This window comes from Phocoena phocoena, chromosome 15 (genome assembly GCF_963924675.1).
Source record: "Phocoena phocoena chromosome 15, mPhoPho1.1, whole genome shotgun sequence".
NCBI lineage: Eukaryota > Metazoa > Chordata > Mammalia > Artiodactyla > Phocoenidae > Phocoena > Phocoena phocoena.
Genome location: NC_089233.1, coordinates 6,538,487 through 6,552,329, shown reverse-complemented (window position 1 = coordinate 6,552,329; position 13,843 = coordinate 6,538,487). Strand labels below are relative to the sequence as shown.

Genomic DNA, 13,843 nt, shown 5'->3' with positions numbered 1-13,843 from the left:
TGCCTCCTCCTCCATCTCTGTTCTTGTCCTGGAGAGAGGAGTGGAAGAATAAGGTATTGAGAAGAGGAAAAGAAAAAAATGCCTTTGTGAGGGGGGGAACTGAGACCACTGAATGGCTTGGCTATTCCAAGTATGTGCTCAGATTCTCACTGGGGTCTGGAAGGACTGGAGATGGGTCACACACCTGCACCTCTCAGGCCACCCTCAAGTTTTGTTACCTGTGAATTGTTCTCATACCTCGGGAACTTTGCCCTAGCTGCTGCCTGTGCAGATAACACTCTCTCTTCCCCTCACCAGCCTGTATCACTGCTGGAAAGTCTTCTCACCTCTGGACAGGGTCCTGCTCTTCATCACCTTTTCTTAGCACTTACCGTATTTTCTTGGAATTGATTAGATTACTGTCCTTAGAGTGAAGTCCCAGGAGAGTAAGGTCTGTTACGTTGCAGAGCTGAATGGGTGCACTATAAATATTGGAGGCAGTAAAAATTGAGATCAACTGCGAGGCAGGGCCTTAAGGGAAATCAGGAGATCACAAGAGTTCATTTTGTATATCATCTGAAAGACTTGATTCTCTCACTACCAGGATTCCTCCTGTGAGGGCATAAAAGTGAGTGAACCTGAGTGAGCCACGTAGCCTCGCTCCTCATTCCCTCAAGCATTTCACGTGTTTCACACCTTCACAGTGATGGGGCTTCACCAGTTTTCTACGATCTGTATGGATCTACATCGGTAACTTCCCCAAGTCTTTTCTACTTGCTTGCCTTGTACAGGTTTTGTGCTCATGTGAACTCTCTGATGGGCCGGAATGTTTTCTTCAGATTTTAGTAATTTAAAGGAGGCATTTTTACATGAAACAAACACCAAACTTGGTTTGTTTGGAAGCATAAACTTGGTTTATTTGGAAACTTCAAGTAAGGGTGAATGTTCTATATTGAATCCTTCCAGCGTCCTCCTGAGGGACTCAGGTCCCTCGGACACGGTGAGCAAGGATCGGCCCTCGGCGGCCCCGCGGAAGACCACGTGGGAGCGCAGCCAGGTCCCACTCAGCCCCCTGCGCCCCGCCTTCCGCGCCCCGGCCAAGCATGCGCCCTGAGGACCAGGTGCGCGGCGCCCCACCCGGCCTGGCCAGCAGGGGGCGCGGCTGGCGGTGCGGCAGGCCTGGAGTGTCGCGTCGGTGCTGGGGCCCTGCGCCCAATCAGCAAACCACCGAGAGGCGAAGACCTTCCATTTTCCTAGAAGGAACAAGTGGATGTGGGGGGACCGGGGGAAGTGGTGGTGGTGAATAGGACCGACCCGGAAGCGAAACGGAGGGAACTTCCGTTCTTTGTTCTGTCCCCGGTGTGTGGGTCTGTGACAGGGTCCGACGGGGCCTGGTCGGTGTCCGGCCCCCCAAATCTCCCGTCCCTGCCCCCAGGGTGAGTCCGGCCGCCCCCGGGGCTCGCGGTGGGACGGAGGCAGTGGTCGCCGGGGAAGGGGTGGTGTCCGTGCCGCTGCGGCCCGCGGGGTCCCCAGGCCCTCCCGGGGCAGGGTGCCGGGAGGCTCTGGTCCTGACTCCGCTTCCCCAGGGACCCCGCCCCCCAGCGGGCCCTGCGTCGCGGGAGGAAAGGGGCTGCGGTTATGGTTCTGTGACAGCGCCCAACTCGAGTACTTTAAAGTTCTGGTATGGCTGGATAGGCGTTCCTCTCTTTGAAACAGCCGATGACAACGACCCTAACTTGGTCGTTCCTCGAGACGCTTTCATTTGATGTTAACACAGTTACAGTTATCTGCGCCCGCGGCACGAGAGAGGGTCGAGTTTTTACTGGGCTGGGTCTGAGGACCAGAGAATGAGTTCAACGAAGTGTGCGCAGTTAAAACTCTTCAGATTCCAGAATAATCCCCTTGGCGCCCAGTAAATCGAGTCTTTTTCGTAGAGTGGTACAACTGTGTCCCATTTCCAGTTGTAATAGATCCCTGATTTGATTCGCTTTTCAAGTGGGACTGAACACCGACCGGTGTTTCCATTCTGAAGGGCATGTGTAAACTCCAGGAGAGGATAAGCAGGATGCTGAACCTGAAGTCTGTGGGATAATTAGAGGAACTGAAGGTATTTATCCCCAAGAAGAAAAGTTTGTGGAGTGGGCATCATTTGGTTTCAGGTGTTTGGTGGAGAATTTTGTGGAAGGAGAAGATTCTATCATTGAAGGTCCATAGGGCACTAAGCCTCTGAGAGGTGAAGGTCCAAGGGGCAGGTTTTTAGTTTAGCATCTGAAGACCTCTCTAATGGCTAAGCTGTGCAGCAATGGGACAGACTCCCGGCAGAAGCAGCTGAGAGTGTCTAGCAAGTTAGCTGCCAGAACCTTAGGAACTTGAGAAGGTGTTTCTTGCTCTGGGTGGGAGGTTGACCTGGAGAACCTTGACTTCTGTTTCAGCTCTAAGGGTTCAACACAAATACCAGTTGTGGTCTTAATCAGTATTTATTAGCATATGTCCCCTCTCTTTTCCTCTTATCTCTAAATATCTAGATTAGAAGTGAAGTTTACATAAACATTTAAAATGCCTTTTTTTTATCCCTTAGTCCTACAGCATTGGCATCAACTAAAGTCAGAATTCCCAAGAACTTGAATGGAGGCTGCCAAGTTCCCAGTAACTGCTACTCTGGCCTTTTAGAGACCAACTCCAGAGAAGGAAGGAAAGAATCCAGGAGGTAAAGCTTTCCATGACTTGTTCTCACTGCCAGGTCATCTTTCCCAGTCCCCAGGCACACTCCAGAGAGTGGGGTTGGCAGTGGAGCAGGGGAAGGGCCCTGCCAGGACCTGAAGCTCTGGGGGCACAATGGAGGTTTTTCTTTCTATTGGAAACATTGTTTACTGATCCAGACACCGGGGACTTGTTCTCAACAATATCCGTTTGAGTTCCAGCTTTGGTTAACCCAGCTGGGAGGAGGGAGTGTTGCTTTTTTCTCTGGAGTCAGAGCCTCTGACTTTCCCTTCTTTTCTAAAGGAGAGTTTAGACTGAGAGCGGATTTGTTGGGGGTGCCTGCTTATAACCAATCCTGGAGATTGTAAAGTTCGTTGACAGAAAAAGATGTCTGGCTCTGAGAAAGAGTTGAAGGGCCCCAGCCAAGAGGGTGATGGTGGCAAGAGGGTGTGTCACCTTGATTGTCAGTGGGTCTGGCTTATGCCTGATTCATTGCTTTTCACTGTGTAATGGCACTGGTGATGGGCCTTCTACATCCCCTTGCTGCCCAAGGACTAGAGTTCTCTGAACTCTTAGAGCCCCTCCCCTTTTTATGCCTTAATGTGAATGCAATAGTCTGTAATGATGAAGCAAATACCTTTTGCATTGCTGATTTTCTAACTCCTTCCAGTAGTGCTTTGCACTGTTAATTGGCACTCACCAAATGTTTGTTACACGAGCAAATGAACAGAGGGAGGCAGACAAAATCCAGGGGTTTTTCCTGTTCTGGCCTCAGTGTAAGGATGTGCCGGCAGCTGCGGCACCTAGGCTCCATCTGCTGATTCTTGCCACAGCGTTCAGTTGTGAAAAACAAACTTGTACTTGAGATCCAAACCTTAGTCTAGGTACTAATGTTACATCTTATTCCCTGGAGCCACAGAGAACAGCAACCGGGGAGTGGGGACCTTAGTAGGGACAAAAATGGAGTAATAAATAATCTTACGCTTTTTAAAAAGCATTGGTTCTTGCTTCAGGGACTTACATTCTGATCCAAGGAAATCTCTTATGAGAGAAGGGAGATAAAAAAGAAGGTTGGCTGCTACCTTCTTGGGGAGAGGAAACACAGCAACTGGGACTAGTCTCTCAGAACCTGGCGAATATATACACCCACCCCTGTGATGAGACGACACAAGGACCACAAAAAGGGACTAAAGCCTTCAATAACATCCCACCTTTGACTGAGACTGGAAGCAGAAAACTTATCTTTTTTTTGGTTGGCTTTTTGGCCGCACCACACAGCTTGTGGGGTATCAGTTCCCTGACCAAGGATTGAACCCAGGCCACAGCAGTGAAACCGTTGAATCCTAACCACTAGATTGCCAGGGAGTTCCTGAATTTATCTTAATTTAATAGATCTGAGCTATTTGCCCTGGTTCTGTGGGACAGGTATTGTTTCCTCAGGGTTTTTAAATTAAGACAGAACTTATGGAAACTCCCCCATGGTCTCTGTTATTTGGGTGCTTTTTCATGGCCCCTCTTCCTCCAAGGATAGCATCTACATTTAATATAACAGCTAGAAACTTACCACAGTAAATTTCTTTTTCTTCTACTAATTCTAACATTTATGAGGGTTTTAAAAAAAATCTGTATAGGGCTTCCCTGGTGGTGCAGTGGTTAAGAACCCGCCTGCCAATTCAGGGGACACGGGTTCGAGCCCTGGTCCGGGAAGATCCCACATGCTGTGGAGCAACTAAGCCCGTGCGCCACAACAACTGAGCCTGCACGCTAGGGTCTGCGAGCCTCAACTGCTGAGCCCGCACACCACAACTACTGAAGCCTGTGCGCCTACAGCCCATGGTCCACAATAAAAGAAGCCACCGCAATGAGAAGCCCGTACCCCGCAATGAAGAGTAGCCCCTGCGCGCCTCAACTAGAGAAAAGCCCGCGTGCAGCAACAAAGACCCAGTGCAGCCAAAAATAAAATAAAAAACATGTATACATTAGCATTATCCATTATTCCAAGTATTCTTAAAAGTTGATATGGTACTTACATTTTGCAGTCTGTGTGTAACACTCTTTTTCACTTTACTCTAATATTTTTCATTGAGTAGTTGCTTCATATTTCATTCTGCTAATGGCATCATTTGGCACCCATGTTCCCCATTTTTTGTTGTTAGAAATATCACTCAGTGTTGGCGGGGGAGCCTAAAGTGGGATGTGGCCCAGGAACTTTGGCCTTTGACCTAAAAGACTAATCCCAGTTGCTGCATTTCCTCTTTGCTGTTCTGGTACTAACTGAAATGCTAGTTCCCCTCTGTCTGTATTCAAGAGGGTTTTTTAAAATTATCTTTGGGACTTGCTTCGTGGCGCAGTGGTTAGGAATCCGCCTGCCAATGCAGGGGACATGGGTTCGAGCCCTGGTCCAGGAAGATCCCACATGCTGCAGAGCAACTAAGCCCATGGACCACAACTACTGAGCCTGCGCTCTAGAGCCCGCCGAGCCACAACTACTGAGCCCACGTGCTGCAACTACTTAAGCCCGCACACCTAGAGCCCGTGCTCCACAATAAGAGAAGCCACCTCAATGAGAAGCCCGCACACATCAACAAAGAGTAGCCCCGCTTGCCACAACTAGAGAAAGCCCACACGCAGCAACGAAGACCCAATGCAGCCAAAAATAAATAAAATTAAAAAAATATATATATATATATAAAAAATTATCTTTGAACCTTGAACTTTTCCTTCTACAGTGCTTCCTCATTCTCATTCAAAACCTGCTTCTTGCTGGCTCTGCAAATAGGAGACCAGAGATCCAAGCTTCAAGCCCGACCCATGGAAACTCAGGCTGATCGAGTATCTCAGGAACCTCAGGCCCTGCTTGAGAGTGGTAAGGAATCAGGGTTCCCTCGTCTTTTTATTCAGCCATTCAGCAATCACCCTCATTCACCAAGTGCTGGGCTAACTTCTGGAATCCAGACTGGATAGGACGTAGTCCTTGCCTTTCACTAGCTCCCCGCCTAGTGGGGAAAGGCGGAATGAAACCATTAGTTAAGTATAGCTTGGAACTTCCCTGGTGGCGCAGTGGATAAGACTCCTTGCTCCCAATGCAGGGGGCCCGGGTCGATCCTTGGTCAGGGAACTAGACTCCACATGCCACAGCTAAGAAGTCCGCATGCCACAACTAAAGATCCCGCATATCGCAACAAAGACCTGGCGGAGCCAAATAAATAATAAAAAAAAAAGAATTACAGGAAAAGATGTACGATCGAGCACAGATAACAGGAGGCATTTGTAGTGTGTAGATTTGATCTGGGGATAGAGAAAAAGAGAACAGTTGTGGGCATTGTGTCTTCAGTCAGGGCTGAGATGAAGCCCGTTTTCCTCTGGTCAAGAATTTTGTCCAGGAGTTTGAGATGTGGAGAATGATGGAAGGGACATGAACAGGATAGCTGTGTTCTGGCCAGGCTTGGGAGGATGGACGAGAATACACTAATCACTAACAGTAGTTCTGGGCAGATGTCATGGAGAGTAGAGTGACTGGAAAGAAAGGAAAGGACCTGGGGCAGACCAGAGAGCCTGGGTCACCAGGGCTTTGGGCATCTTTCCTCAGGCAGGAAGGCTCATGATGAGCGTGCTGGCCGTTAAGTGTAAGCACCTTCTGTAGCTGCAGAAGGAGTGAACTTAGAAATGTAAGAGGGGGTGGGTCCTTGGTTGTCCCAGGACCTGTGAGTTCTCTGTAGGTCGAGAGGCTCGAGTGCAGATCGACTGACTCATGGACCCTTTAATTGTCCTCAGCTCTTCCTTCCTCAAAAGTTCCTGCATTTTCCGACAAGGACAGTCTGGGGGATGAGATGTTGGCAGCTGCACTGCTAAAGGCCAAGGCCCAGGTAAGCTGTGCTTTTCTTATCCTTCTTTCCCTTCCCATTTTGCAGAAGCTTTTTGTGTAGCAACATCCCATTCCGTGCCCTGAACCTACGATTCCCTCTATCAGGACTGTGGGCGTTTCCTGCTACACAGTGGAACTTCGCTTTATCTCAGACTCTCTTCTCTCCTCCTTCTCTCTGACCTCCTCTCCCACTTCCCAATATGCGTTATTCAGCCCCATCCCGAATTAGCTTTTGGCTCTGCCAGTCCCATCCTGCAGCCTGAAATTGCACGGGAGAACATGTTGTTTCAGGAGTTGGTGACCTTTGAGGACGTGGCTGTGTATTTCATCCGGAAGGAGTGGAAGCGTTTGGAGCCTGCTCAGAGGGACCTCTATAGGGATGTGATGCTGGAGAATTACGGGAACGTGTTCTCCCTGGGTAAGGAGTGATGCTTCCTCAGTAAAACTCCCTTGGCATTTCTCTGCCTCCTTGTTTGCTAGTAATAGTTGAGTCACTGAAAATCATTAGCTAAGGACTGACTTAGTCTCAGAAAATTCTAACAATAGTAGCAACTCCCATTTGTACAGTAATTCGCAGTTCATAAAGAGTGTTCATAGATACTCTCTCATTTAATCCTCACAGTGATGCAGCTGTTGAGGTCGCTGGAATTAGCCTCATTTATAGGCGAGGAAAGAGAGCTCAGAGATCTTAGGCTTTGCATACGGTCATATTGCTAGTGACTGGCAGGACTCGAGCCCTGGCCTTTTCATTCTATACTTCTTTTTAAATCTGGCACTTTTTTCCATGTTATTCTTAGGACTTAACATTAACATATAACCCAGAGATTTTCCCAAAAGATTACATATTGGGATCCCTAAACATGTGAGGTACTGCTCAGTGCCCAAGTGAACATTCTGGAACTCTGTCTAGATCCTCCCCTTCTCTGTCAGACTTCCTTTAGGGATCTGTTGATTTGTGGATGGACCTAGTGTAACTGCTGCTCTTGTAGAAATTTCAACTTGCGTTAGGGAGCAGTTAGCTTCTTAACCTGTTGTCTGTGGACTCTTCATTCCTTTACCCTCGCCTGCTTTCAGTGAGGACGTTCTCCTGGGCAAGACCAGTGGGTCTTCCTGACTCCCATTTGAGAACTCCCCATGCATTTCCTCTCTGTCCCCTGCAGATCCTGGGTCTGGGATTGAGCTCTGGGGCCATTTGGTATGAACAGGATAAACCTTGTCCCATGTCTTTCCCTGTGAGCAGGATTCCCATTTCTGAATTTTGACATGATCTCTGGGCTGCAGTGAGAGGAAGAGCCGAGGGTCCTGGGTTTGAAGGGCACTGAGCAGAGAGGTCCTGAGAGGTACCTGTTCAGGTGAGGGAGATAACAGCTCTTTCTTTCCCTAACACTCACTGCCCTGCCTTTACTCTTACAATGTTGACAGACTAAAAATGCTAACAGTCTGGACCCTTTACCTTGTCCTCTGTGCCTGAAGTTCCCTTCAAAACCCCAGAGCAGTGAAAATAGTGAAGGCAAACCTGGAAACTGTTGACATAGCCTCACATCGTAGCACAGCTTTCTAGGCCTGGGGCCCAGAGATGGACTGACCTCTGTCTCAGGCCTGTTTCCATGGACTTGGCATATAGGTGCCACGACTACAGACCCGAGTGTCCTTTTCTCCTGGGGCTACAGGGCTTCACCCCTGTCGCTTTGTATTCATCACCTTCCCACTTTTCTCCACACCGTCTGTGGTTAGTTTCTTGTACCTGCTCCCCACTTCATCCTGTAACTGTTTTGCAGTCACTATCTCCCAGGTTATCTTCAGTCTCTGACCTCTAGGACTTTGTCACTTCATTAAACCATATGTTCTGTCTCTTCTGTTTTTGGTTCCCTGCCTCTGCCTGATCCAACTTTCTCTACACTTCCACCTCCACCTCTTTTCTCGATTTTCCTTCCTGCCTTTCTCCTTCCCTGTTTCCTTGGCCCGGTTCTCTTATTCTGCCTTAGCTACGTACAGCCTGGGTAGGCCTCTTTGCACACAGATAAGAGTCATGTGCTTTTAGCCTGTGAACATTATGTGATTATACTGTCTCTGGTTTTGATTTTTCTTCCCACAAAGAACAAGTGACATTTGTGTTTTGCATTGTGCCAGATGGTGAGACCAGAACTGAACATGATCCAGAAATTTCTGAAGATACAGGATCACACGGGGTGCTATTGGGAAGATTCCAAAAGGATATTTCTCAGGGTCTTAAGTTTGAAGAAGCCTATGAACAAGAAGTCAGTCTGAAGAGGCAGCTGGGGAGCTCCTCTGGAGAGAGACTGAATAGGAAGATACAGGATTTTGGTCAAGTGACAGTTGAGGAAAAGCGAACCTCCATGGGAGGGAGAAGTGAGAAATACAGCGATCTGGGGAATAGCTTCACTGTGAGTTCCAACCTTATTTCCCAGCAGAGACTTCCTGTGGGGGACAGACCCCATAAGTGTGATGAATGTAGCAAGAGCTTTAATCGAACTTCAGACCTTATTCAGCATCAGAGGATCCACACCGGGGAGAAACCCTATGAATGTAGTGAGTGTGGGAAAGCCTTCAGCCAGAGCTCACATCTTATTCAGCATCAGAGGATCCACACTGGGGAGAAACCTTATGAATGTAACGACTGTGGGAAGACCTTCAGTTGCAGCTCTGCTCTCATTCTCCACCGGAGGATCCACACTGGAGAGAAACCCTATGAATGTAATGAGTGTGGGAAAACCTTTAGCTGGAGCTCCACCCTCACTCACCACCAGAGAATCCACACTGGAGAGAAACCCTATGCTTGTAACGAGTGTGGGAAGGCCTTCAGCAGGAGCTCCACCCTTATTCATCACCAGAGAATCCACACTGGAGAGAAGCCCTATGAATGTAACGAGTGTGGGAAGGCCTTCAGCCAGAGCTCACACCTCTATCAGCACCAGAGGATCCACACTGGAGAGAAGCCCTATGAATGTATGGAATGTGGAGGGAAGTTTACCTATAGCTCAGGCCTTATTCAGCATCAAAGAATCCACACAGGGGAGAATCCCTATGAATGTAGTGAGTGTGGGAAAGCCTTTAGGTACAGCTCAGCTCTTGTTCGCCACCAGAGAATTCACACTGGAGAGAAGCCTTTGAATGTAATGGGAGTGAGCAAAAGTTCTCTCCGAGTTACTGCTGAATTAAATATCAGAGAGTCTACGTGAAAGAGAGCCACACGCCTGTTTTCCTCACTTCCTCTGAGTTTCAAGAGCTCCTGCCTTACTATATAAGTATGAACAATTTGGGATGTGTCCCTTCCGACTCCATCCTTTCGCCTTAGAGAATGGGGCATATTGGGCAAATCATCCTGGCACAGTGGTTAGCAACCTAGTCAGTTTTCCCAGGAATGACACCAGCCTTGAAAAATTAGGGTGCAAGCAGCAGATTAAGTGCTGGGAGTAGAGGGAAGCTCTGGGACCAGTCTCCTTCCATTTGGGAAGTGAGTTTGCACTAGACCATTTTTCTCACACCATTTCCAAGGTGGGGATGGAAGCACAATAGGAATAAAATTCCAAGGATTCCTCTAATTGGAATCAGCATAGTCAGCACAGAAGAAAGTGGAAAGAATGTTCTTGGTCATGTTTTTGCTAGAAAGGGGAAATGGAGGCTGTATTTCAAAGCCACTGCTTCTAATCCAGCTTCAAATTTTGATAAGGAATGTGCTATTTTGTTTCATGACTTCATTAATTATGGGAATCTGGTGCTGAGGGATTTGTTATTTTGTTGGGCATGGGGGAAGACCCCAAGAGAGGTTTTCTGTAGTGACTGTATATCCTTCAGGGCTCTTAGAGCAGCAAGACCAAGTTTCCAAGAGCAGTCTGACCATATGGGTGGAGAACTCACTCTTCCCTTTTGTGACAGTGAGTCTAACATGAGGGAAGGGATCAAAAGCATTTAGCACTGGCCTCTGTCTCGTTCCCTCCCCTCTCCTCTCCCTTTTCCTCCTGCCACTCCTGTGATGGAAAGTGATTTAATCTAAACCCCTAACAACTAAGGACACCTTTAGGATCTCGCTCAGCCAGCTTGCCCTGCCCTCTTATACCAATGACCTCTGACATCTGGCCCCAGCAGCCCGACCTCTCCCGACCCCACCTCTGACTTCAACAGCCAAGTGTGAATACAGAGAGCACAGCCCAGAGGAGGAAGCTCGGGTCTGAGCCTGGCATCAGGGCTCCTTGCTGGCTTAGGATGGAGCTCTCCGAGTTTTCCCAGCGGAAGGGATGACCTTTCATTGTATTTTCCGAATCCTGCTCATCCTGTAGCATAAATCAAATGCACTATTAAACAGAATAGTTTTTCAGAAGGACGGATGGAGTGTGTTTTTGTGCAGGTTTAAACAAGAGACATTAGTGACTGTAAATGGAATCTTCAAAAATTCATCTTTAAAACTTGTTCCAGACAGCTATTTGTCTTCTAGTCTCAAATCTGTGATCTCTCTCCCTTGACTCTGTCCTTTCCTCTGCACACTGCCACAGACTATCTCATTTACACAGCCGCTTACACGTTCGTACCCACCTTTAGGATTTCATGCGCTGCATGGCATTCTGTGTTGCACGATACTTAACACCAGCAACCAAAACTAGAAAGGTGTTTCTGAGTACGGGGTTCTTGACAAGAGCATACTTGGATGTTGGGTAACAGTAGGCATATTGAGGGAATTCCCTAGTGGCCCAGTGGTTGGGACTCGGTGCTCTTATTGCCAGGGCCCCGGGTTCCATCCCTGGTCGGGGAGCTAAGATCCCACAAGCGGCATGGCTTGGCCAAAGATCGCCCCCCCCCAAAAAAAAAACCCCAATAGGCACATTGAGATTTCTTGGTGGGAGGCTACAGTCATGGAGAAGGCTGAGATGAAAGTCTGATGGAAAAGACGAGGAAATGTCTGGAATTCTGACCTCTGAAAAATTTTGGATCATATATTGTGACTGACTAATACGTTTTTAATTTCTTAAAGCTACCATGAAACTCATCATTTTTGGCTCTTCTTTGACACCCACCACAGACTTGAGATTGACCAAGTGTAGACCATGAAGTACCATAGCAGGGTCACGAGGCTGCTTGTTAGTTATGCAGGTGTCTGAGCCCCAGGTCAGACCTATAAAGTATAATTGCTGAGGGTAGAGCCTAAACATTTACACTGAGAAGGAAGAAATAGAAAATGGAGGAAACTTCTAAGAGAGAAACCTGAGCTAGGCCTTATAAGACCCGTGTGTAAAGGAGAGGAGGGTCCAGGCAGGACAGTTTGGGGTGGGCCTGAGCCTGGCTGCTCATGTGCCCGTTCCACGGTGAAGCTCTGGGAAAGACCCCTGAACAGGTAGAACTGCTGGATGATGGACAGTCACTGCACAGCAGGGCTCAGCCTTCTGACCACCCCCAACCGCGACCCCTACCCCTGCCCCTAGAAGACTGTGACACTCCTCAGAGCATCTCAGGGGGGGCCCTGAGACTGAGCAGGGCCATTGTGTGAAAAATATGTTTTTTAAAAAATATCTTTGAAACAGCTACAACATCCGATTCACCTGATTCTCCTGATTGTTCATTCCTTTTTCTCTCAATGATTCCTCTTCTCAGTCCCTAATTGAGCATTCCTTAACGTTCAGTCACTGTATCAGTGGTCTCTTCCTATGCCATTATCCTTGGAACCCATTTATTCCCATGGCTTCGACTGTTAACCTCTATTCAATTAAATTTTAAATCTGCACATGGGGTACTGATCACTCTCAAGCTCCAGTCTCGGGTATCTAGCGGACTGCGGGGCATTTACACTTGGGCCTCTTAAAAGTTGCAAATTATTTCCTTCAAACCAAATGTGATTTTTCCCCCATATGCTGCCCCAAATTTTCTGTAAACCTCTCAGGGTCTAAACTTCTGAGTTTTCTTTAATTATGCTCATCCTCCTACATCTGACCAGTGTCAAGTCCTGGGCAGGGTCAGTAAGCGAGATGGAAAGACAGATTGTTGTCAGAGGGGAAGGTTTCAGAGTTGAGTCATGGAGGCGGTGGGGATTCCAGTGAAGGTAATAATAGTGGAGACGTGGCATACACTCTTCCTGGCCCTTTCCCAAGTGGTGTTCGTACATTAAATCATTTAATCCTCACAACAGCCTGTGTGTGAGGCAGGTGTTAGTATTAACCCCATCTTACAGAAGAGAAAACAATTGAACTTGCCTAGGGCATGGCCTAGACGCCTTGGATGTGAGGTCAGGAGGCCGGTGTGAAGAGCAAACGTCATCCAGGCAATTGCCTTGTCCTGTCAGTTACAATTCTACCATCTCCTTCCTAGTTCCTCCTCTTTGTTTCCTTTGTTGCGAACCCTAGAGTTTGGGTCTTTATGACTTTTCCTCTGGATCATATAAATAATCTCCTAATGGATTAATACCTCTATTTTCTCTCCGGTTAATCTCCCCTAAGCTCTACACCCATCTTGTCACTCCTTTACCAAAAAGTTTCAATGTCTTCTCCCTCCTTAAAGGATAAAATTCAAACTCCTTAGCCATATAGTCCAGGCTTTCCTTGAGCTGGTATCTACATATCTGTACAGCCTTCTCCTTTACTGCTCTTCACACATCTGAAAACCAGATGTTTGAGAAAACAGGTGGGTAGTAGGGCGGTAAAAGATTTTTATTCAGAACTATTATAATAGGGAAAAAGAGGCCTCAGTGTAGAACTGGGCTCAGTTCTGAATACAGCATGGCCACATGGGAATTTATAGCTAAGGAGTAGGGCGGAGGTCAGTGGATAGAAAACTTCTAAGGGGAAGCTTTAGGGGTAAGAGGGGTTTTGGCTAAACTGACTTAGCAGGATTCTTGCTGAAGAAAGGCCAGGGTGGTCAGACATCACCCTGGGGTGATGGTGCAGGATGAGATAACTGACTAGATACTGACTGAGGGGGACCAGACTTGAAGGATGGGGAACTCTTGCTAAACTGACTTAGCAGGGTTCTTGCTAGAACTGGATTTTGCAAGGAAGTGCACAGAGGGGCCTAAGAAAAGGTTCGGGAGCCTGAGTAAGGTTTGCTCAAGCAAAGAATCTCTGTCACATCATATAGCAAGATGGTAACAAGGCCCCGAACACACCCTACATCCTGCCTGTGAGGTTGTTCACACACGGTGTTCCCACGTCCCGCTCCAGTTCCTTACCTCCAGCCAGTGAAAATCAGAGTCCAAGAGGGCCTGTTTCAAGGCGGTCTTCAACCTCTGCTCAGCGCAGACACTAAACAGTAGTATCCTGGCGGACGGCTCTTGGGTCTCTGTAGTCTCTTTAGGGA

At 47.9% G+C, this 13,843-nt stretch overlaps 1 protein-coding gene across 1 annotated transcript; it reads left to right on the top strand.

Moving 5' to 3' along the window:
- The first annotated feature begins 5,490 nt into the window (after window positions 1-5,490).
- On the top strand, window positions 5,491-9,744 carry ZNF3 (zinc finger protein 3). The gene is made up of 4 exons (XM_065892860.1): window positions 5,491-5,545; window positions 6,454-6,545; window positions 6,836-6,962; window positions 8,675-9,744. Exons 1-4 carry the CDS (start codon window positions 5,491-5,493, stop codon window positions 9,742-9,744), a joined length of 1,344 nt encoding a protein of 447 aa, XP_065748932.1.
- Window positions 9,745-13,843: the final 4,099 nt, after the last annotated feature.

Excerpts from the sequence above, each read along its gene's own strand:
- ZNF3 (XM_065892860.1), top strand. The coding sequence starts at position 5,491 with ATGGAAACTCAGGCTGATCGAGTATCTCAGGAACCTCAGGCCCTGCTT. Across the intron at positions 5,546-6,453 it reads TCAGGCCCTGCTTGAGAGTG|CTCTTCCTTCCTCAAAAGTT; the intron begins GTAAGGAATCAG and ends AATTGTCCTCAG. Across the intron at positions 6,546-6,835 it reads TGCTAAAGGCCAAGGCCCAG|GAGTTGGTGACCTTTGAGGA; the intron begins GTAAGCTGTGCT and ends ATGTTGTTTCAG.